General features: G+C 57.0%; 2 protein-coding genes across 2 annotated transcripts in view; one reads left to right on the top strand and one right to left on the bottom strand.

Moving 5' to 3' along the window:
* Positions 1–10,839: 10,839 nt before the first annotated feature.
* Positions 10,840–15,993, top strand: CCDC86 (coiled-coil domain containing 86). Its single transcript, XM_037137795.2, has 4 exons — positions 10,840–11,658; positions 13,038–13,167; positions 14,896–14,970; positions 15,127–15,993. The coding sequence occupies exons 1-4, from the start codon at positions 10,880–10,882 to the stop codon at positions 15,244–15,246; spliced, it is 1,104 nt and encodes a 367-aa protein (XP_036993690.2). The 5' UTR covers positions 10,840–10,879; the 3' UTR covers positions 15,247–15,993.
* A 14-nt stretch (positions 15,994–16,007) lies between these two features.
* PTGDR2 (prostaglandin D2 receptor 2) overlaps positions 16,008–20,541 on the bottom strand; it is a 28,883-nt gene continuing 24,349 nt past the window's right edge. The window contains exon 4 of the mRNA XM_037137794.2: positions 16,008–18,658. Within this exon, the coding sequence (XP_036993689.2) occupies positions 17,463–18,650 (1,188 nt within the window). The 5' untranslated portion in view covers positions 18,651–18,658 and the 3' untranslated portion in view covers positions 16,008–17,462. The remainder of the gene's footprint in view (positions 18,659–20,541) is intronic.

The following is a 20,541-nucleotide window of genomic DNA, read 5'->3' as shown; positions in this document are numbered from 1 at the left end:
GAGGTGCGGCTTGTGAAGCTCGGCGGCAGGACCCAGTGGGGCTCATTAGGGGCAGCAGCACAGGGCAGGTTAAGGAAGAGAAGGAGCGACCAGGCTGCTGGGCAGAGGGCCCCACGGTCTGGTGGAGGGTCAAAAGCCACAGGTCTCGGACGCTGGGGCGTCCCTGCTCTCTGCTCGTGTGTTCACTTGTAATTTGAGATGGGGGGGTGGTTATAGATGTCTCCCGTTTTTGCTCAGGGAGACAGCGTAAGGCCGTGCACTGAACACTGGGTGTGGGGATCAGAAGGAGCCGTTCACAGGCAGGTCCACCTCCTCTTGCCTCACGGTGACCTGAGCAAACAGGGGCTGAGCCCCTGGCCCTGCCCGTCTCGGAGAGAGAGCACAGTAATCCGGCGGGGCAGCGAACCTGCAGACACAAGGTGAGTGGTTAGGAAGCTACGCAGACAGGTGTATGCTGGGCAGTTGGCGGTGTTACTAACTAGCCTGCAGGGCAGCAAGAGAAGGGGAGGCGTCCAAAGCAGGGAAAACCCAGGTGTGCAGCCAGCTGCCCTGGATCCAGGCCCCAGTCCCCTCCTGAACAACTGTGTGGTCCAGGCAAGTTTCATAACCTCTCTGAGTGAAATGAAAGTTGGGCCTCTCGAATCATGAATGCGTGAGGGTCAGCGCGAGCCTGGGGCGGCTGGGACCCCGTCCGAACCCCTTCCCCACCTGTCTCCCTGCACTCCCCAGACTCGCCCTCCCCGCCCAGGCGGCGACCGCTTTAGCGTGTGTGGCTTTGTTCTGAACGGTTCGGTGTGCGCGCGTTTAATTTACACGAAGGGTACTGTGCAGTCTAGTTCTGTTTCTCATCTTTCTGTCCCACCCAGACCCATGTTTAAGGTCCATCCATGTGGCCCTGGGGTCATCCTGTCCTTTGCTTTAACTGCTACAGATTACAGACACGTACACCATGTTTTACCATCTACCTCTCCTGCTGGTGAAGCTTTACTTTTCAGACAGGGAAATGGAGACCCAGGGATTGGGGACCCACCTGGGAACACTCCACCCCACCCTTGGATCACGTACCCTGACCCCTTATGACCTCGTCTTAACCCGTTACATGTGCCCAGAGCCTCCTTCCAAACGGGTCTCATTCACAGGCACCAGGGGTTAGGACTTCAACGTCTTTCAGGAGACTGGGGAGACACAGTTCAACCCCAACCGATGGCAGGGGGCATTGCTATCCGTGCCTCCTCTGGTGCATGGTGAGGACTGATTAATGCCGCCTGTCGCGGCCGCGGGCACAAGAGGAGGAAGTGGCCTTGCGAGCCCTGCCCATGCCACCAGCAACAGAACCGTCCGCGGCTGTTCGGACTGAGTCAGCTCCAGCGAGTCGAAGCCGAGGTGTCTTCCTAGTCTCCGGTAGCGGGTTCCTAGTGCCCCAGGGCAGGTCAGAGGTTCTTCCCGGATCCAGGCCCGTGAAAGACGCGGGTGACTCCTATGGCACAGGAGGCCAGCGCCCTCCCCTGCTGGCTGGGTAAGGACAGGCGCTCTGCTCTCCGCTGCAGGTGAAGGTCAGCACGGGGCTGAACCTGGTCAGCTCTCTGTGTGCTGGCCTCGCCTCGGGAAGGGCGCCTTTGTGGTGCAGCTGGCTGCCAGCAGCGGGGGTACCCAGGTGAGCACCTCGGGCCCCAAAGATGGGGAAGCATAAGGCACCGGAGCCCAGCACCTGCCTTGGAAAAAAGTCGCTCTCAGCAGAAAGCCCCAGGGACATACGATGAGAGGCCACCGGGTGGCGGTGTGGCATCAAGCGCAGAAGTTGGGTACCTGTTGAGGCCGCTGGTCCCAGTGGAGTCTGTTCAAGGCTGCACCCAGAAAGATATTATTTCCAGAATGCAGAACTGGTCAAGGAGGGAAGGGCCAGGAAAGCCACGGGACGGAGACCCCAAGCTGGGGGTTTCCGGGGCATTTCCACGGACACCCATCCCTCCAGGTGTGGTCGCCCTGATCAGCAGCATTTATCATGGCTTCTGGCGGTTTCTAAAATTATTCTGCACGTGTTATTCGTCTTCTCTCCCCAACAGAACCATGCGGCCCAGCAGAAATCGTCCTGCCTGCCGGGCGGGCCAGAAGCACTTGGACACCCAGAGAAGGCTGGAAGCCTGCCACCCTTGGAATGAATCATCTTCCCTTGTTTGTTTAATGTTAACCTATGAGGATGAGAAGTCATTTTCCCATTAATAAAAACCTCTTTCCTTACGTTCACTGTGGAGGAGAGCCTCGGGCATGGTTGACTCTGCTATTCTCTCTGTAGTTTTCCAAAACCCCGTTCAGGAAACATTCTAAAGGCTCCCAGACACATTCTTGGGAAACAACCCTTGCTGGGGATTATTTGTTTTCAGGATCTGGGCTGCCAGGGGGCCGGTCTCAGGGCCGCTGGCCAGTGGGCACAGCAACCAGCAGTGTGCATCACAAAAACACCCCATGAACGTTTTCTTTCTTCTTAAGGGTATAACCTGCTTCAGTATTTTGGCAAAAGAGCCACGAATTTCCTTCCCACCCACCGGCTGCGTGAGAAACACGCAACAGATTTCCGATGAACCCCTGTGAAGTTTCAGTGTGCTACTGGGTCAGTGCCTGCAGAAGCTGCCCACCTGGCCAGTCTCTCAATCACCTGGGCCTGCCTCCTCCAGGAAGTCCTCCTTGATATCCCCTCGCCCTCAGGAGCCTCAGCTGGTGAAACCCTCTCAGTTTTACCACTGGGCCTACCTTGTCTTAGTGGGCTGGCTTCTCACAGACTTCAGCCTTCTCTCTCCAGCTGGACTCAACACAGCTGAGGACAGTGTCCCCATCTTACACGTGTGTGGAACTCATGACACCCAGTACATGCCAGGCAACCAGGAAACCTTGCTCGAATCGATTCTTACTGTTGACTGACCTGAAGTCCTTTTCAGTGGTGTCCAGGAACAAGTTCCTTGAGCAAACGCCTTGATACAGACCTGAAATCCGCCTATCACTCGTCATATGTTTCATAATTTTTTTTCTCTATTTCAAGAAAAGGTTTGGACTCTTAATGTTTCTTAACTGTTAACTCCTAATTCTTTTAAATATTCGCTGGTGCTCTCTTTTCTATCCTATTCTCTACTGCGATTTTCAACAACCCCTGTTGTCCAGGGAATGATTGTACTTTGTCCCAACACCCAGGACAGGGTGATGTTAGCAAAAGCATCTTCAGAGAGCATTATCAACAGCTTTACTGGCTCAGTTTTTCATCTTCCTTCACTCATTCATGCAACAATTTTTTTACTGAGCAGCTACTAAGCACCATGTACTAGTTTGGACTTTGGGAACACAGTAACAAAACAGAAAAATTAATTCTGTTGGCAGGAAACTGATATTCCAGTGGACAGGAAACAAACAATAAACGAGTAAGCCAGCATCTGCTACCATGTTACCACAATGACTTAAAGAACGAGGAAGGGCCTGCCCAGAAATCTGCCTCTGATGAAGTAACAGTGGAGCATCACCTCTGCGCATCACAGCTGCCCCAGGACAGGGTGCAGAAAAGGCCACGAGACTTTCTCCCTGGAGACAGACACCTGAGTGTGAGCAAAGGGTCTGTTCCAGTTACCCCTGCCATGTAACAGCCCCAACCGTAGTGGTGTAAAACAACCATTTCACTGCACTCGCAGCTTGTGAGGCACAGAACTTGTGCGGGATGTGGCAGGGAGAGGCTGTCCCTGCCCCGTGACTTCTGGGACCTCGGCGAGGCAGACTCACAGTGGGGTGTGACCTGGCAGGTAGGGGCTAGAAGCATCCAGAAGCGTCTTCACTCCTGCCTGGCTGTCAGCTGGAACACCTCCCCGGTCTCTGTGTGGTCTCGCCACAATGGATGGGCTGGGCTTCCTCATAGCAGGGCGGGTGGCTGAGTTCCAAGAGTGAGCATCCTGTGGAAGCCAGGCAGAAGCACATGGCATTTTTATGATCTAGCTTCAGAAGTCACAGAGCAACAAGGCTGCCATACTGTTTCAGCCAAGGCAATCACAAAGGGCCACCCAGGTTCAGGGGTAAGGGGACCTAGGCCCCAAAACTTGAGGGAAATGGTGTCAAGGTCACATGGGAGAAAGGGCACGTGGCAAGAGATAGTGTCGAAGCCAAGTTTAGAGATCTACGCGTCCTGCATCTGATTTCCGAAAACAAGGATATCTACATCTACCCCGAGTCACCTCTCAGGCAAAGCCCAAACCACTCAAGTAGAGAGTGATAATATCTGAGTGTTGTGTAAATGTTTTACTTTGAACAGAAAAACGAAAGCAGAATAACACTTTGATTGATCAGCCCCTGCTCTGTATGGAAGTCACTCTTAACAACTCAAAACTTCCTCTCTGTGCCTTATTTTTAAATCATAGAAAGGCAGGCCCGGGCCTTATCCCTGACTTAGGTTAAACGCCTAAAATGCAGACGCGGAGAGGGGCGGGTGAAGGTGCTCCTTCTTTGGAGGCAGAGTCCTGGATTCGAACTCTCTCTTGGCCCCGATAAACTTCTTTGCTTCCAAAGCGCAGGGGACAGGATCAACTTCACCACAGAGCTGCCACGAGAATCGAATGAGACCATACCCACCAACACCCTCCACGCTGGGCAAAATCTCTTACATCTAAACTTCCAGAAACATGAGGATGTTTTCCTGCTTTTTTAAGCCACTGCAATAAAACGGCTTCTCATGAGCACTGCCATAATTTTTATGTCCTTAAAATTTACCAGAAACGATGTGCTTTTGGATTCATAAACATATGAAGAGTCCTGTGGGGGAAATGACCTGTTTGTTCCCACAAGTGTCCTTCCAGAGCGAGCCTGGGGGCACGAGGTTGCGAGAAGGGGCCTGGCTGACTCTGTGGACTCTGGGGACAGCCGCTCCATCCTGCACCGGGGGGAGCCTGCCGTTCCTGAGGCTGCACGAGAAGAATGGAAAAGCGAATGTGCTGAATGGGGGAAAACTTGTCTTGGCAGCTCGGCCAGACACGAGGCCAGGCCACTCTGGCGTGTGCAGAGGTGGAGAGAACAGAGCTCCCCTGACGCAGGGCCAACAGATTCTACCCCCATGCTGGGGACCTACTGGGTCCCTGCTTCACAAAAGGGGCCTCATAATTTGCTCCTTGGTGGCCAAAGGCAGGTTTCCAGGGGCGAGGCTCCCATGTTGGTTGGGGAATACAACCCTTTCCCTGGAAGGTCCAGAGCTGAAGAGAAACCAGATGTTAGAGGAAATGATGGGGCAGGAATATGTACACAGAGAGGAAGGGAGAGGGTGTGACTCACTGTGAAACTCCAGAAACCCTGATTTGTTAGGAACTGAGAGTTGGGCGTAGGGTGTGGTGGGTAGGGCGTGTGCAGGTTAACCTATCACATTCTCCTTCCGGACCTACGGAGGAAGCCCCCCTGCTGCCACCACTGACACAAGTCCAGGGTCTGCAGCTTCGCCACCCGAACCCAGCCCCAGGAAGCCGAGATGTCTCACAGTCAGGGCACAGCGGCCAGATTTCAAGGCGGGAAGTCCTGAGTTCAAGTTCTGGCACTTCGCATTTGTGTGAGTTTCAGCAGGTCATGAAACCGCTGCCTGGTTTCCTCACCTGTGAGATCAGGGAAAATCGTTCCTGCTCAGCCCAGCCTTCCTCAGAGGATGGTCCTGAGATTCGAGCATCACAAGACAATGTTGGTGCCATCCAGGTGGGGGCCCCAACGGCCCGGTTCCCAGCCATGCTCTCAGTGCCTCTCAGAGAGTGAACGTTCAGTAAACCTCTGGTGGGTACATACATGATAGAGCTTCTCTGCCTCACTGTGCATGGCCAGATGAGGCAGGGAAGCTCTTCATGCACCCCTCAGTCTGCTTGCTACAGGACACCGTGTCTGTGGGGGTGGTCCGCAGACCGACTGCAGCATCACCCAGGAGCAGGTTGGAAGTGCAGAATCTCAGCCCCCCGCCACACTGACTGAATCATGATTTCTGGGGTCGGGACCCAGGACTCCATGTCCAAATAGGCCCGCCATAAGATTCGGACGCTTGCCAAAGCTTGAAAAACATTGTTACTAGGTTGAAGGAGAGAGAGGGTATGTGCCGCCATGTCCCTCTTCTTGGCCCACCTGACCCGGCACACCCCGACCCCATCCCTGGCCTGCCTGGGGCCGGGGAATATGCTGTGAGATGGGGTGGGCCCAAGGAGGGGGCAGAGGTCTTGTCGTGGGGAGGAAGGAGCAGGTAGCTGGTCTGCCCCTTCCTGTGTCAGCAAAGCCTGCGGATGTTGTGAGGGGATCTGGAGATAAGCTTCACAGGTGCACAAGAGCTGGGCAGAGAGGTCTCCTCCCAACCTGGGCAGCTTCTCTGCACCCTGGCCACGCCCTGTGGAGACGGCAGGGAGGCTTCCCAGCAGGGGGCCCAGCTTCCACTCACATCCATCCCCTCTGCTGAGATCTCGGTCGGCCCCTCCTCTGGAGAATCTGAGACTCACCCTGAGTGGCTGGAACACAAGAGATGAACCTTAGAGATACAGTGCTCGTGATAAGAGCTGCCGTGATAAGCCTGGTCCTGCTGCCTGTTCTCAGCAGGGCCTGATGCAAGGTACCTAGAAGCAGCTGTTCACACACGCAAAGGTGGGGGGGGGGGTACTGCACGTATTGAAGGAGAGAGCTGGGGACTCCAAAGAGCTCCAAACGAGGTGCAGCAAGGCCAAGTGACAAAGCCTGCGCCTGTCCAGGTAAACCGACCACTCAGGACCAGGATCCAGGGAATGTGGGCTGGAACCAGACTGAGGCATTCCATTGGCTCACGGTGGGGACCTGGCCAAAGCGACAGGAGAGGTGAAGTAGGGAAGTGACAACCCGCTGGGTCCCCAGTGGGGCCTGGGCACCACATTTGGAAGGGTCGTAGAGAACTGGGGTCTTTCCCCCAAAGTTACCATGTTGTCATGGAATGCACACCTGGAGGACCAGATCTTTGGTCTGGAAAAAAGACAGTTGTGGGGAAGCGACAGGAAAACCGCCTGCAAATGCCCAAGAGAACTGTGAGGGGAGGAGAGGGCAGCCACGCTCAGCCCAGGGACGCCTCCACCTCCCCAGGGTCCTGCCCCGCTCGGGCCACACTCAGCAACATGGCAGCGGCCAAGTCCTTACACAGCCTCAGTCCAACCCCAGTCCTGGATGTGAGAGTAAGGGCCAGGCTGTGCAGTCAGGAAGCCCTGAGTTTCAGTCCTGTCCTTGCACCAGGCACGCTCTCCTTGAGTCACCTGACACCAAACCCCAGCCTCCCCCAGCCTCGGGTTTCCTTGTGGGTAGAATCTGGATGTTCATCCCTGTGGGGGGAGGGGGGTGGGGCCCTAACGAGCATGCATTCACACATTCAGCATTCACACGTTCAGCAAACGCTCAGTTTGTGAGCACCAAGCAGCACAGAGCACTGTCCTAATGCAGACCATCACCCCCCAGTGCTGCTCCAGGGAAGTAAATGAGCACCCAGGAATAATCCAGGGGAAAACACTCCAGGGAGGAGAGGTGCAAGGGGAAAGACCTCGGAGTGCATGCAGCGGTAAGAGTCCGTCTTACTTCCAGTGGATTTCCGGGGGGGGGAGAATTGAGGGAAAATAAAGTCAGAGTTCAAGCAGGGCCAGGGAGTGTAGCATATTTGAAGCCCCTCTAAATATATTTTCAACTCGTTCATTTGCTATCTACCTCTGTCTCTCAAAAAAAGTTTGCATAAGCCATTTCCTGATTTTTGTTTTTTAAGGCATATAAATAACTCCCTCACAATGGACAAGAAAGATATACATTCTTTCACCCCCCCAAACCCTGCTAACATGTCCTCCCCATAAAATTTTTGCTGAAATAATTGCTCTTCTTTTAAAAAAAATTTCATGTTGAATAAAAGCAACAAATAAACAAACCAACCAAGCGGCACCCAGGAGGGGGCCGGCATGTAGTAAGTGCTCAGTTAGTGTGCGGGGTGACTCTCACTATCCTTTCTCTGCTTGTCTCTGATGCTGGTCCCGAGCAGAGGGCCATGGGGACTGTCACTGCCTCTCCACAGCAGCACCCTCGTCTGGGTGGAGTGGCAATGGCTCACAGAACACCTGATCCATATCTTCGGTAACACGGTTTCCTTCAGTCAGCAGATCCCACGTTACAGAAATAAGCCCGTGTTGCCAGCTCAGCACTCCTCCCGGTGTGCACGCACACACAGCTGCCCACGGGGCAACGGGCCACATGGCACCTCTCGGTGCACAGAGCCGGGTCAGTGTGAGGAAGGGGCGAGCGGCGCCCACGTGTGGGGCACAAGGCAGCCAGGCGTGCCAGCTCTGGACCTGCCCCCTGGCTCTCTGCTGTGTAGATGTGCGACTTTGGGCAGGTGCCTCAGCCTTTCTGCTTTGCTTACCTGCGGGGAAACTGTGGGAGATGCCTTATAAAAGGGTGGTGTCTCTGCAGTCAGGCAGCCCGCGTGGGGAACCCACCTCTGCCACCTCTTTACTGTTTATTTCTTCTATTTACAAGGCCTCTCTGTGCCTCAGTCTCTTTATGTGCAAAGTGGGAGTAACAACAATAGCGCCTGTGTCCCCGGATCGTTGTGAGGATTGCACGGGTTGGTGTACCTGGAGCGTTTCAAAGAGTGCCTGGCCCAGTAATTGCTCACCCCCGTGTTTCAGGTGGATTCCTCCAGGGCTGACTCGGAGACAAGGACTTAAGTGCAAATTGTCTGTTCACAAAAGGACCCCAATAAGGACCTACAAGTGAGAAACTGAGGCAGGGACAGGAAAGAAGCCAGAAGAGGGTGCGTGAATGACCAGGTTACCTTAGCAGACATGTGGGGCTCAGTCTTTCTGGGTCCTGTGGGGGACCGCAGAGAACCCCCTCCGTATCCTTTCACCAGAAGGCAACAGGTTTGGGGTGTTTGCAGTAGAAAGCAAAGAAGTCTAAGAGAACAGGGTCCCAACTCCAAATGCCACACCAGGCTTTTCTGGAAAAATTCAGGGGTCTCCCTGGGACCCTGCACACTGACAATGACAAACAGCTCAGGTGGGAGTGGAGGGCTCTGGGCCAGAGTTCACTTGATGCCTATGTCGACCATGTGTCTCCACACAAGATTCGAGGGACACCCAAAGGGCCCCTGTCCGTAAAACATCTCCTCTCACACCACCCTGGCAGATTACCCTCTGAAGTACTTTAAGCGGGGCTGGGATATGATCCCATGGGCATCTGAGAGCCACCCCTCTGGCTGAGGACAGGAGCTCAGGAAGCAGGGAGCTGAGGGGACCGGGGCCAGGGGCAGTGCGGTGCCCTCCAGAGCACATGGTGGGTGTGGTTCTCAGCAGCTGGCCTTTCAGGTCTCCAAGCAAGTGCAGGAATTTAAGGAACTGAGAGTCAGGGGCTGCAAGAGCTGGGCAAGAATGGGTTGAGCTGCTTCTGCAGTGGGGAACTGCACCGCCGGGCAGGGCACAGAGGCAACGCCTCCCTGCAGGGCCTTCCTTGGCCCAGGACCATGAGGAGGCTGAGGCAGGGACTAACACACGATAACAGCACAGGGCACTTGGAAGGACGTTGGAGAAACCCTGCTGTCACCCTGCCCTCAGGGAGGCCTTTCAGCAGGCGGAACTCATCAAGACGCACTGTAGATGCCCTGTGACGCCAGCCAAGGAGTAAGAGGTGTTAAGGGGTTCTCCATCTACTTTTCATTCCCCCAGAACCTTTGTCTGAAACCTCCTCCTTGATCAGCGGTCAAGACAGGCTGGGCTCCATCTGACGCTGCTTAGTGACTCGGCAGGTGGAAGCTGTGCTCAGCTCTGGAGCCCCAGGCATCTGTCCTGACCATCCTCCTCTGGCCCCTGAGCACCCTTGGACGACTTCCCAGGCCCTCTCAAAATCCCTCCGCTGGAGAAACAATGGTTTCTTAAAGAAGCCACTGGGACAGCGAGTCAGGAGTCCTGGGGTCCCAGAGGTCCATTCCTGGGCCGTTCCAAGAACAACACTGGAGAACTGGATATAGTTGGGCAACTTCCAAGATGCTTTTCCTAAGACTCATGAATGACTCAAAACTCTTCCTGGGTCTCACGAAAAAGAGGGGAGGAGGCAGGTTCACACACTGGGGCAAAGACCGCTGAAAGGAAGCTCAGACACCACCCGACCTGTTTATAGGGCAGGGCAAAAGGGACAGCTGAGAGGGTAGGCAGGATGGCTGGGACCTGGGTATGCCAGGACAAGGTGGTGCATCTTACCGGTACCTCAGCTTCACGCATAAATGTTGAAAAGAGGGAGCCACAAATTTGATACTTAAGCACAGGGTGGGGTAAGAGAAGACAAGGATGAACATATAACTCAAGACAAGAGATTTCCCACCCCGGGACCTGCCAGGGTAATGGTCACTCTGGCAGTCAGAAGTGAAGGTCATTTACATACACTGGCCTAGTGCAAAATCACCAACATTACACATGAAAAAACTGAGGTCCGCGGAGGTGGACACTCAATTGCACAGGAGTGAGTTAGCACAAAGTTTTCATCCAGCCTTGCCTACGGGATTCCTAGATCTTTTTTTCAAGTCTCTTCTCTCCAAGAAATGGGTCTCCCTTCCCCTCTCTGCCTGCACAAGCTCCACCCGCCTCCCCACCCCCCACCCCACCCCAAGACAGTGTTTGCAGGAAAGGCAAATGCAGATCTCAAGCTACAACTCAATCACAGGTAAATGGACCTCCAGGCTTTGCGCATGCGCCCAGTGAAGCCCCTCGGGCGATCAATCCCGCTTTTTCCGCCTGAAACTAACATGGCCGTGCTGGCAACAGCCTCTCCTGACAGAAACAAACGTGGCGTCGGATGACGTCATAGGACGGCGCCGGTAGTCCCAGAGACTCCACGTGGGCTCGGATTTGGGATGTTTTCCGGCTGGGCCATGGATACACCGCTGAGGCGCAGCCGGCGGCTGGGAGACCTAAAGCGTGAGTCTCCCGAGAGCCCCACCTCGGTTTTGCAGGCAAGACCGGCCCTTGTGGAATTCGAATCGAATCTAGAAACCAGGGAGCCCGCCTCTCCTCGGCATGAGAGGCAACCCGGCCTGGAGTTCCCGCAAAGTCAGCCGGAGACGTGTCCAGGTTCACCTCGTCTACGACCAGGGGTAGGCTCGGGGTCTCCCCGAAGGGATTCGAGCCCAAGATCCCCCCTGGATCCCCCCAGGTCCAGGCCTGCATCTGGCCTGGAGTCTCCCCGAAGACAACCAGAGTCGAGCCTTGAGTCCCCCCGACGTCAGCCAAAGCCAAGTGGGGAGTCACCAAAGTTCTTCCAGAACCAAGAGGAACCGGACGCGGAATTGGCCCACAGTAGGGAAGAGCTGGCCGGGGAGTCCCACCGACGTCAGCTGCAGCCGGGCCCAGGATCGCCAGAGCCTAACCCCGGTCAACAAGCGCCAGGTCCCGAGCCCTCGTCCCCGCTGCAGGACCTGACACCTCAGTCAGCTGACTCCACGCGGGGTCAGCGCCAGCCACCTCCAGCCGGGACTGGGGAGCCGGAGAAAGACGGCCAGTGGCCAAAGAAGCGAAAAGGATCTCCCGCCCAGGCCCCAGCGCCCAAGAAGTTGAAGGAGGAGGTGGAGATTCCTGTAATCCCGAAGGGAAAGCCCAAGTCGGGGCGCGTGTGGAAGGACCGCTCCAAGAAGAGGTGAAGTTGGGGGGCGGCGCAGCTGGGCAGGGTGGGGTTCTCTGTGGTACTGGAGCATCGGTGCAGCCTGGAGTCGGCTGCTGAGTTGTGGAGAACTCACACAAACTTGTCATTATCATCAGAATGTGTAAGATGCCCTGGCACCCCAGGGAGGGTGACAGCGTGGTTATTTTTGAGCTGCCTTCCTCCTCAGGGTCCCTCTGGAACTCTCCTGTGGCACCTCGTTGTGTTTTCATTCAGCAGGCACTTTGTCCGCCCCTTCTCGAGAGGGAGGCAGAAGCAAGTAAACCAGCCGTGACTTGATAAAATGCAATGAGGCCTGTCTTTGCCCACTATTATCTGTTAGGGTTGTTTGCCTTTGCGATTGATAACCTTAACAGATAATACAGGGCAAAGACACTGGGTATCTAGGGCAGTGCTAACCACTTTAGGAAGCTTCAGCCAGGGACCGGCCTTTCAAACAGAGGGACCAGCATGCATCATGGCATTTAATCTGCACATCAACCCTGTGAAGCAGCAGGTTTGTCCTCATCTTACATGTGAGAATTATCTTCATGTTACATATGAGGAAACCGAGGCTCTGCCGAGAAACCCGGTGTGAACAGACCACAGGAGGTCTGGGGTGAAAGCAGAGAAACCGGTAAGGAGGCAGTTGCAGAAGAATTAAAACACCTTCAGAAGCTGGAGTCAGGTCTTGTGGACGAGGGTCAATAAGTCATTGAATTGATGTTTGGGATCTTTGAGGAAGCAGCTTCGGTGGGTGGCACAGGAGCCCAGAGACAGCCCCAGCTCCAGGAGGTGGCCCAGGACATCTTGCGGTGCACCTTCTCACAGAGGTCATCTCCTTCCTCCTCTGACTGTCAAACTGCAGAAAATCAACCCTTCCCCTGATAACCTCTGGTGCTCGCTCCATTTTCACATTCCCCAACCGAGGAGAAAGATGCTGAACTGCGCCCGTGTGTGCCGCCCCAGTAGGCAGGGAGCCCTATCTGCAGAGGTGTTCGTGCACTTAGGGACAGTAGAAGGGCTTACTGGCAGGGGCCGAGTGGCCTGGATTCTGTGGTCACAAATGGGGATCCAGGAACAGGGTGACCTTGGGCAGTTATTTAACCTCTCTGAGCCTTGGTTTGCTACTCAGTAAAATGGAGAGAACAGAAGTCCCCTTCTCAGAGGCCCATAACCGGGGCTTAAGAAATGGCAACCAGCGTGATCAGAGCCATTTCTTAACCTGAGTCTGGGCAGACCTGGAGGGTCGCCTGCCCAGCGTGCAGCAGGTGGGGAGGTGATTCTGACTGGGTTCAGGGGAAGAGCCTGGAACTGAGGGGGGAAAGTACGGTGCCTCCCATGGACTCCAGGAGTGCCCTCTCTCCCCCATCCAGATTCTCCCAGATGGTTCAGGACAAGCCCCTGCGCACATCCTGGCAGCGGAAGATGAAGGAACGGCAAGAGAGGAGGCTGGCCAGGGATTTTGCACGGCACCTGGAGGAGGAGAAAGAGAGGCGTCGGCAGGTGAGGGGCCAGCTGGCCAGGCTGAGGCCGGAGCTCAAGGGCTGAGCTCTGCTATAACAGGCCTGGGGGAGGGGAAAGCTGGAACAGGTGGGGCGAGGGGAGACTGGCTGGGCCTTTCCAGAGCCTGAGGGCACAGTGGGGCAGGAAGCCTGGCAGGAAGCAGCAGCACAGTCTGGGGCCACAAGGGACCAGATGGACTGGCCAGTTTAGCCTGGGGCTCTACATGCGGCTCTAGGATGGGGAAGAGGTCCCGGAAGAAGCCCCGGAGTGGCCCACTGGTGATTGGAATTTCTCCTGAGGTAGGGTTGGGGGGTCCCTGCTCAAGTGGGCAATGCTTACAGGTCAGAAAACCTTACCCTGGTATTGTGACCGTCATTCTTTAAGAGGTGGCTGCCACACATCAGCAAAGTGGTCACCCACGCTTTCCTCGTTTTCTCCCTGATACTCATCCCAGGGCCAGATGCCCCAGAGAGGCTCACACCCAACCTCTTCAGTCCCCAGGAAGCCCCAGCAGGCCACACACAGAGAAAGTGAAGCATTGGCATTGGCTAGTGCCTGCTCCCCTAGAACCAGGGTTCTCGGCGGGACATCACTCACCCGGTGATCCCAGGGGCACAGGAGGAAGCAAATACTTTGCTCCAGCCTGTGGTTGCAGCCTGGCCACTGAGGGGAGGAAGCCAGTTACTCGGTCACCTGTCCCGCTTTGAGTCGCCCTGCGTCAGCCTATGGCCGAGGTCCTCTAGAAGGTGTGGCTGCCCCCTGCTGCCCAGGCCTTATCTTACTTCCTGTGTGGCCCTGGCCCCCTCTTGAGCAAGACGGCCTTTCTCACTGTTGTCTTCAGAGCTCTGCCTGCCCAGCCCCCAGCCCCGGCCACTCCTGACTGCAGGCCCAAGTCTTCCTTCTCGTTCTCTCCAGGGGCCTAGGCCACCCCTGCTCCCCTGAGTTACCAAAGCCAAGAGATGCCCCAGCTCATGCAGTGGCCTCAACACCCACATCCTACCCTGGCCCCATGGGGGACAGCAGCCAGCAAAGCTAACAAATCATGGGGCATCCTGTTCCCAGGGCCATCTCTGTCTAGGTTCCCCTTCTCAGTGGTCGTAGTGGGCCAGGCGACATTCCAAGTCCACTACGTGTGTTCATTCATTCCTCAGAACAGGCTTATGTGGTCATTCTCACTTTAAAGGCGGGGTCCGTTGAAGCACAGAGAGATTAAACGACTTGGCCAAGGTCACCTGTCTAGGAAGTAGCAGAGTCAGGATTCAAACCAGAGCCTCTGGCTCTGCAGCCCCCGCGTTTCCCAACCCTCGACCTGGGCATAGGGACTTCAGGGGCGGAGAAGGTGGGGATGAGGGAAGAGCCCGCCCCTTCTCCCTGGCAGCAGAGGAGGGAGTGGTTCCACCGGCCACTGTCTACATGTGCCTTGAGTTCCCAGGTGTCCAGCCACCCATGTCTGAGTCCCCGGGCCGCATCAAAGCCCCTGTCCTCAGCTGTGGTCCAGACACCCGCCTTCTCAGGTGGGGTCAGTACCTTCCCACCGTGGAGGGCTTTGGTCCCAGGGGACAGGAATTGTTCCTCCCCCGCACCCACCCACATACCACCAGGGCCCTGGGAGTAGAGGGCCCTTCCCCTCCTCCCTGGGAATTCTGCTGGCTCTCACTCCTTGGACGCCTCAGAGACCAGAGCTGCCTCGGCTCCCGGACCCAGATCCCCTTCCCCTGTGCGTTGCAGGAGAAGAAACAGCGCAGGGCCGAGAACCTGAAACGCCGCCTGGAGAACGAGCGCAAGGCAGAGATAGTCCAAGTGGTGAGTGTTGCCTCCTAGGGGTCTGGGTGTTGTGTTCCTGCCCCCGCACCCCTGCCTCTTGTCCCCGCTCTGTGCCGAGATCCCAGGCCTCCCCTTCCCTGAGGAACAGGGCGGGGACTCCAGTCACAGTGATGCCCTCCCCTCACACACCTGCAGATCCGAAATCCCGCCAAGCTCAAGAGGGCCAAGAAGAAGCAGCTGCGCTCCGTCGAGAAGCGGGATACTCTGGCCCTGCTGCAGAAGCAGCCGCCTCAGCGGCCAGTGGCCAAGGCCTGAGCTCGGGACTGCCCGGAGGCCTCCTGCAGCCAACCATCATGTCAGACCGTGGCACCATGGTCGCACAACTCCGCCGGACCCAGCACCCCAACTCTAGCTCCAGCACAGGGGCCCCACTCCAGATTGGGCTCCGGCTCGGAGCCTTTGAGGGCTCTTAGTCAGGTCTTTGTGAGACAGGGGCCCAGAGGGAGCCTGGGACCTGGCAGAGATGAGGGGCTGGGGCAGGGGAAGAGGTTCGGCGCCCTCCTGTCTGCTTCTCTCCTTCTCCAAGTGCCTTCAGACCAAGGAGAATAAATTCTTCCGGTTTCTTAGGGAGCTAGTGACTGAGGAGTGACTCCCCTGAATGCACAAGTTCTGTGTCAAGGTCCTGGGTCCACCCAGGCCAGGAGGCCCTCAGTCGGGATCCAGCTCCGCCATACCTTCCCAAAGCCTACTTTGGGTACCTCTGCACTGTACTGACCCCTCCCCATGCTGAATCCAGCTCCACCCTCTTTTTTGCAACAGTGAAAGGTGAAAGTGCAAGGTTGCAGGGAGTGGCATTTCTCTCCAGCCCGCTCTTTCCTGTACCAGCCCCTGCAGGAGCCCCACAGGTCTGACTGTCTGGCGCCAGTCCTGCCTGCGACAGACATATTGACTGACCACCTGCTGTGTGCAGGCCCAGGTCTAGGTTCCCAGGAATACAGGCAGAAGTCCCTGCCCTTGAGCTTTCATTCTTACAGAGAAAACATAATAAACTAGTAAAATTTATTGCATGTCAGGCAGTGAAAATGCTATGAGTAAAGCAGGGGAGGGGTTGGAGGGAACCAGGGCAGGGTGCTATGATGGGATGTTTGTTCTGCCGGCTGGACAGCTGCTGTCCAGTGCGCTGGGCCCTTGCAGTGGGTCGGCCCTGCCCAGGACTGGGAGTGAACCTTAAGCCAGCGTGCCCAGCCTGAGGTTGGCTCAAGGAGCACCGGACCAAGGTCCCAAGAAAGTCTCTCATCCTGGCTCTTCAGTCCTGTTTCATCCACCAAACATTTCCCAGCGCCAGCTCCGTGCCAGGTGCTGGGATACGGATCCGAGAACACCAGTCTGACCTCGAGTCCACGGCAGGCGGAGGAGATGGACGTGGTGCTTCGGACCTTCTGTGACAGGCATACCAGTGGCCCCTCACAGCTGCAAGCAGGAGCAGTTGCCAACCCCTGTGTGGTCAGGAGGTGGGTGCTGCAAAGATCTCAGGGTGGTCTGCCCTGCCCACAGAGCGTGCCACAGAACACGGGCACCCAGAGGCGTCACGTGCTGTGATCTCGGCAGCCGCTGTGCATGTTAGAATGCTCATGACTGAGAAGACAGGGTGCCCACCACAGTGTGGTTAGCCCTGGTTTCCCAAGCCCTTGACCATGGCATGGCATGGCTTTGCTCTTCCCGCCCTGTAAACACTGAACAAGGCTGGGCCAGAGGGAAGTGGTGGAGTCTCCCACACAGTTGCTCTCTTGCTCCCTTGGGTGTGTCAGGGTGTTTTGCCATTAAACAGTCAATGAACAAGTAATGCTGAGCGGTCAGCATGCCAACCCTGCACCTTGATGTGCCAGTCCGTGAGAACTGGGGCTAACAACCTACCCCTCGAGAATGTGGCATGAAACATCCAGCCTGACAGATGCTGGGTAGACGGCTCACAGGAGGAGGCCAGACCGGAACAGGGTTCCCCAAACCCTTCTCACTTGCCTATCCCCAAAAGGCATCCCTGGTGTCGTGTACAAGTGTCCTCTTCCCCACAGTCACTGGTGAAGCTGAGCTCCAGGGAGGTGCATCCCGTGTGCCTGTGGGGGCAGCCCGCAGCCCTGGTGGGGGAGTCTCAGGTGGCCTTAACCCAGCGTTCCCCCAGGTGTGGCCCCCCCAGGTGTGGCCCGTGGCCCAGCAGCGCTGATGTCAACTCCTGGGAGCCTGTTAGAAATGCAGCATCTCTGCACCCCATCTGCCCACTGTATCCTCAGGGGGCCTGTGCGCAGTGAAGTTTGCAAAGGCTGCTTTAACCCCATTTGTGAAAAGGCTTCACCGAGTCACACTGGACACTGCAAAATGCAGACTCCCGGGGCCCGCCCTTCGGACTGAGCTCTGGGGCCGGACCTGGACTATCTACGTTCTAACGGTGGTGCCTGCAGGATGCTTTGGTGCTGGACCGCGGCCTTGCCTTTGCCTTTGTCTTCCAGTGAGAATGGCAAGGCGGCCCCGAGCCTCTAAGCAGAGGTGGTGCTCGGCGCCCGGCTCAGGGGGCCCTTCTCCTCCTGGGACCCGGCCCGGGCCTTCGCCGACGACGGTGCGGCGCGGCCGCCAAGCAGCCAGTCCAGCAGGCGCTGGGGCCTGCGCGGGCGGGGGACGATGGCGGTGGTGGAGGAGGCGCGGCGCCGGCGGCTGCTGCCCGTGGTGAGGTCGCTGTCGTCCACCAGCACGCTCTCCAGCACGCTGCGCAGCGAGCGCCGCAGCTTGCGCAGCAGGTCGGGGCAGGTGAACACGTAGAGCAGCGGGTTGATCACACTGTTGATGAAGGCCAGGCTGGTGACGAAGGGCAGCCCGCGCCACACGAGCGGCCGCAGCGCCTTGTCGCTGTGCGCGCGCGCCTCCAGCAGGCTGAAGACGTGGTAGGGCCCCCAGCAGAGCGCGAAGGCCGCCACCACGGCTGCCACCAGGCGCACGAAGCGGCCCGACCGCCGGCGACCGCGTTGGCGCAGCTGGGCGCTCACGGCCGCGTGGCTGGAGGCGATGATGACCAGCGGCACCAAGAAAGCCAGCAAGAACTTGCTGACGGCCAGGGCCACCTGACGCGAGTTGCATGTGGCCTCGGGGTCCGGCCCGGGCTTGAGGAGCAGCAGGTTGTAGTAGCACATGATGCGCCCGTCGACCCGCGGGATGGTGTCCCGGAACACGAAGTAGGGCACGGTGTTGATCACGGCCAGGGCCCAGAGCACCAGGCAGACCCTGTGGGCCGCTCCCACCGTGCGGTGGTTCTGCGCCCACACGGGCCGCACCACCTGCAGGCAGCGGTCCAGGCTGATGGCGCTGAGCAGGAAGCCGCTAGCGAACATGTTGAGGAAGAAGATGGAGGAATGCAGCTTGCAGAAGGTGGTGCCCAGCTCCCACGAGTGGCCCACGGCCAGGAAGTAGGTGAAGAAGGGGAGCGTGGCGGTGGCCAGCAGGTCGGACAGCGCCAGGTGCAGCACCCAGGTGGTGATCACCGTCTGGCGCATGCGGCAGCCCACCAGGAAGAGGATGAGCCCGTTCTCCACCAGGCCCAGCAGGGAGGCCAGCCCGTGCAGCACCACCGACACGTGGTCGATGTAGCGGATGCTGGAGTTGCTGTGCTTCTGGAGGCGAGTCATGTCCTCTAGGATCGGGCAGAGCAGCTGCGCCGTGGCGTTGGTCGACATGGCGCGGGCTGCCATGGAGAGAAGGAGGCGCTGAGGTGGGCGGGGCAGCAGGGACCCTGGCCAGGAGCCGGCAGTCTGGCTCATGGGTGTTATTGATGAGCCCCCCTTCAACCCGGGACCGTGAAGGCCAGCCAAGGCAACAAGGTGGGGGGGCGTGCCTCTCAGCTGCCCCATCTGCTAACGGTGCCACCTTGAGCAAGCCATTGACCCTTCAGGAGTCAGCATCCCTCTCTGCCCACGGACCTCAGTCGCGACAGGACCTACCTCAGAGGGGTGCTGGGAGAATTAATTGGACAAACCTGTGTAAGTATTTAGAACAGAACCTGGCACACAGTGACCCTACATCAATGTCCTTGTCACTGTTGTGAAGCAGGTAGCCTAAGATCACATGGAGAAATAGGAACAGGGTCAGGCCAGGAAGGACTGACTCCTTTGCACAGTCCCTGGGGCCCTGAGGCAAGACTGAGGCCTCACCTCAAGGGCAGGCGGGTTCAGCTGGCCTGGCAGACGGAAGGAGCGGGTGCCTGTCCTCCCCCCACCCACGGCACTCCCCACCCAGACCTTGGCTCTCTGCAGATTCTCCTTGGAGCCCTTTGCTCCCACAGTGGTGGCTGATTGGGTGTGTTGGCTGCAAACAATGGAGCCAGCCCCTTCTCTGATAATCAAAGAGGAACTAAGATAAGACTGGGGAGAGCTGAGCTGGAGGAACCACCAGATTGGGCCTAAGGACACCCAGTAAAAAGACCTCTGCCCCGCCCGGATGAAAGCTGCGGCTGCCCCGCCTGCCCCAGGAAACCCAGCCTGTCCATTCATTTATTCTGTCACCCATGCACCCATAAAACAGACATTCATTGAGCAACTGCTCAGGGAATCGTGGCAGAAGCCAGCCTCTGGCAGGCAGGCAGACCCCCCAGATGTGCATGCCCACAGGCTCATCAAAAGCACAAAAACATCTGATGTGAAGCTGGTTGAGACTGGTGAGGGCTGAGGAGGTAGGAGACAGGTAGCAAGGGTGGGGAATTCGGATGGTCTCAGTCCCTCCCAGCACGCCAGGACTGTGGTAGGTCTCTCGTATGGGTGCTCTCTCTTGCTCACAGCTCTACAGGGAAGATGCCAGTATGTCTCTCCATCCCATTTTGCAGATGAGGAAACTGAGACTCGAGTGTTTAAATAACTTGCCCAAAGCTACCCGGACAATACAGACATGTAGATGAGGAACAGTCTAGCACTTGGCCCACTTTCTTTTCTCTCTGCTCTAAGTAAGAGATGGTGGAAGAAGATGGGAAGGAAAGAGGATGGAGGGTGCTCTTCAGGATTTGTCTCTCCAAGTGAAACACTTTTGTCCATGACTAGAGAATCTCCAGGGACTATGTTCTTTTGTAAAGTGAGGTCCCAGGGTATCACTCTAGAATCTTCCTGGCAGATGAGCCCCTCGGAGCCAGGGATCTGCAGGCAGGTGGGTGGGGAGCAGCAGTTGGGCCATTGCTCCCTGAGAATGCTCCTAATTCCTTAAGTTTAGAGCTTGTGGAGCAATTGCACCAACGATGACCCTATGAGACCCCATTTTTCAGAAAAGGAAACTGAGTTTTGGAGAAGCAACTGGCCCGACGTCCTTAGCGGCGGTGGCGGAGCTGGGACAACACGGCCAGCAGACAGACCAGTGCCATCCCCTCTCTGCAAGTCCAGCAGCTGCTTGTCCAAGTCCCATGGGGACACTCAAAGAGCACAGTCCTGCTGCACCCTGGGAACCCACCCTGATCAGTTCTCTGGCTGCACACAGCCCTGAGCCTGCCAGGATTCTGAGGGAGCCCAGCAGCGAGGGTCTTGTTCGGGGAGGGGGCTGTGGGCAGAGATGCAAGCTTTTGGAGTCAGAGACTTGGGTCTGAATCCC

The sequence above is a fragment of the Artibeus jamaicensis genome, unplaced genomic scaffold (genome assembly GCF_021234435.1).
Source record: "Artibeus jamaicensis isolate MK-2021 breed Jamaican fruit bat unplaced genomic scaffold, CSHL_Jam_final scaffold_614, whole genome shotgun sequence".
Classification (NCBI taxonomy): domain Eukaryota; kingdom Metazoa; phylum Chordata; class Mammalia; order Chiroptera; family Phyllostomidae; genus Artibeus; species Artibeus jamaicensis.
The sequence above is the reverse complement of the archived record's forward strand: the minus strand, read 5'-3'. Positions and strand labels throughout refer to the sequence as shown.

Coding starts and splice junctions, on each gene's coding strand:
- CCDC86 (XM_037137795.2), top strand. CDS start 10,880: ATGTTTTCCGGCTGGGCCATGGATACACCGCTGAGGCGCAGCCGGCGG. Junction 13,168..14,895: donor AGAAAGAGAGGCGTCGGCAG/GTGAGGGGCCAG, acceptor TGTGCGTTGCAG/GAGAAGAAACAGCGCAGGGC. Junction 14,971..15,126: donor AGGCAGAGATAGTCCAAGTG/GTGAGTGTTGCC, acceptor ACACACCTGCAG/ATCCGAAATCCCGCCAAGCT.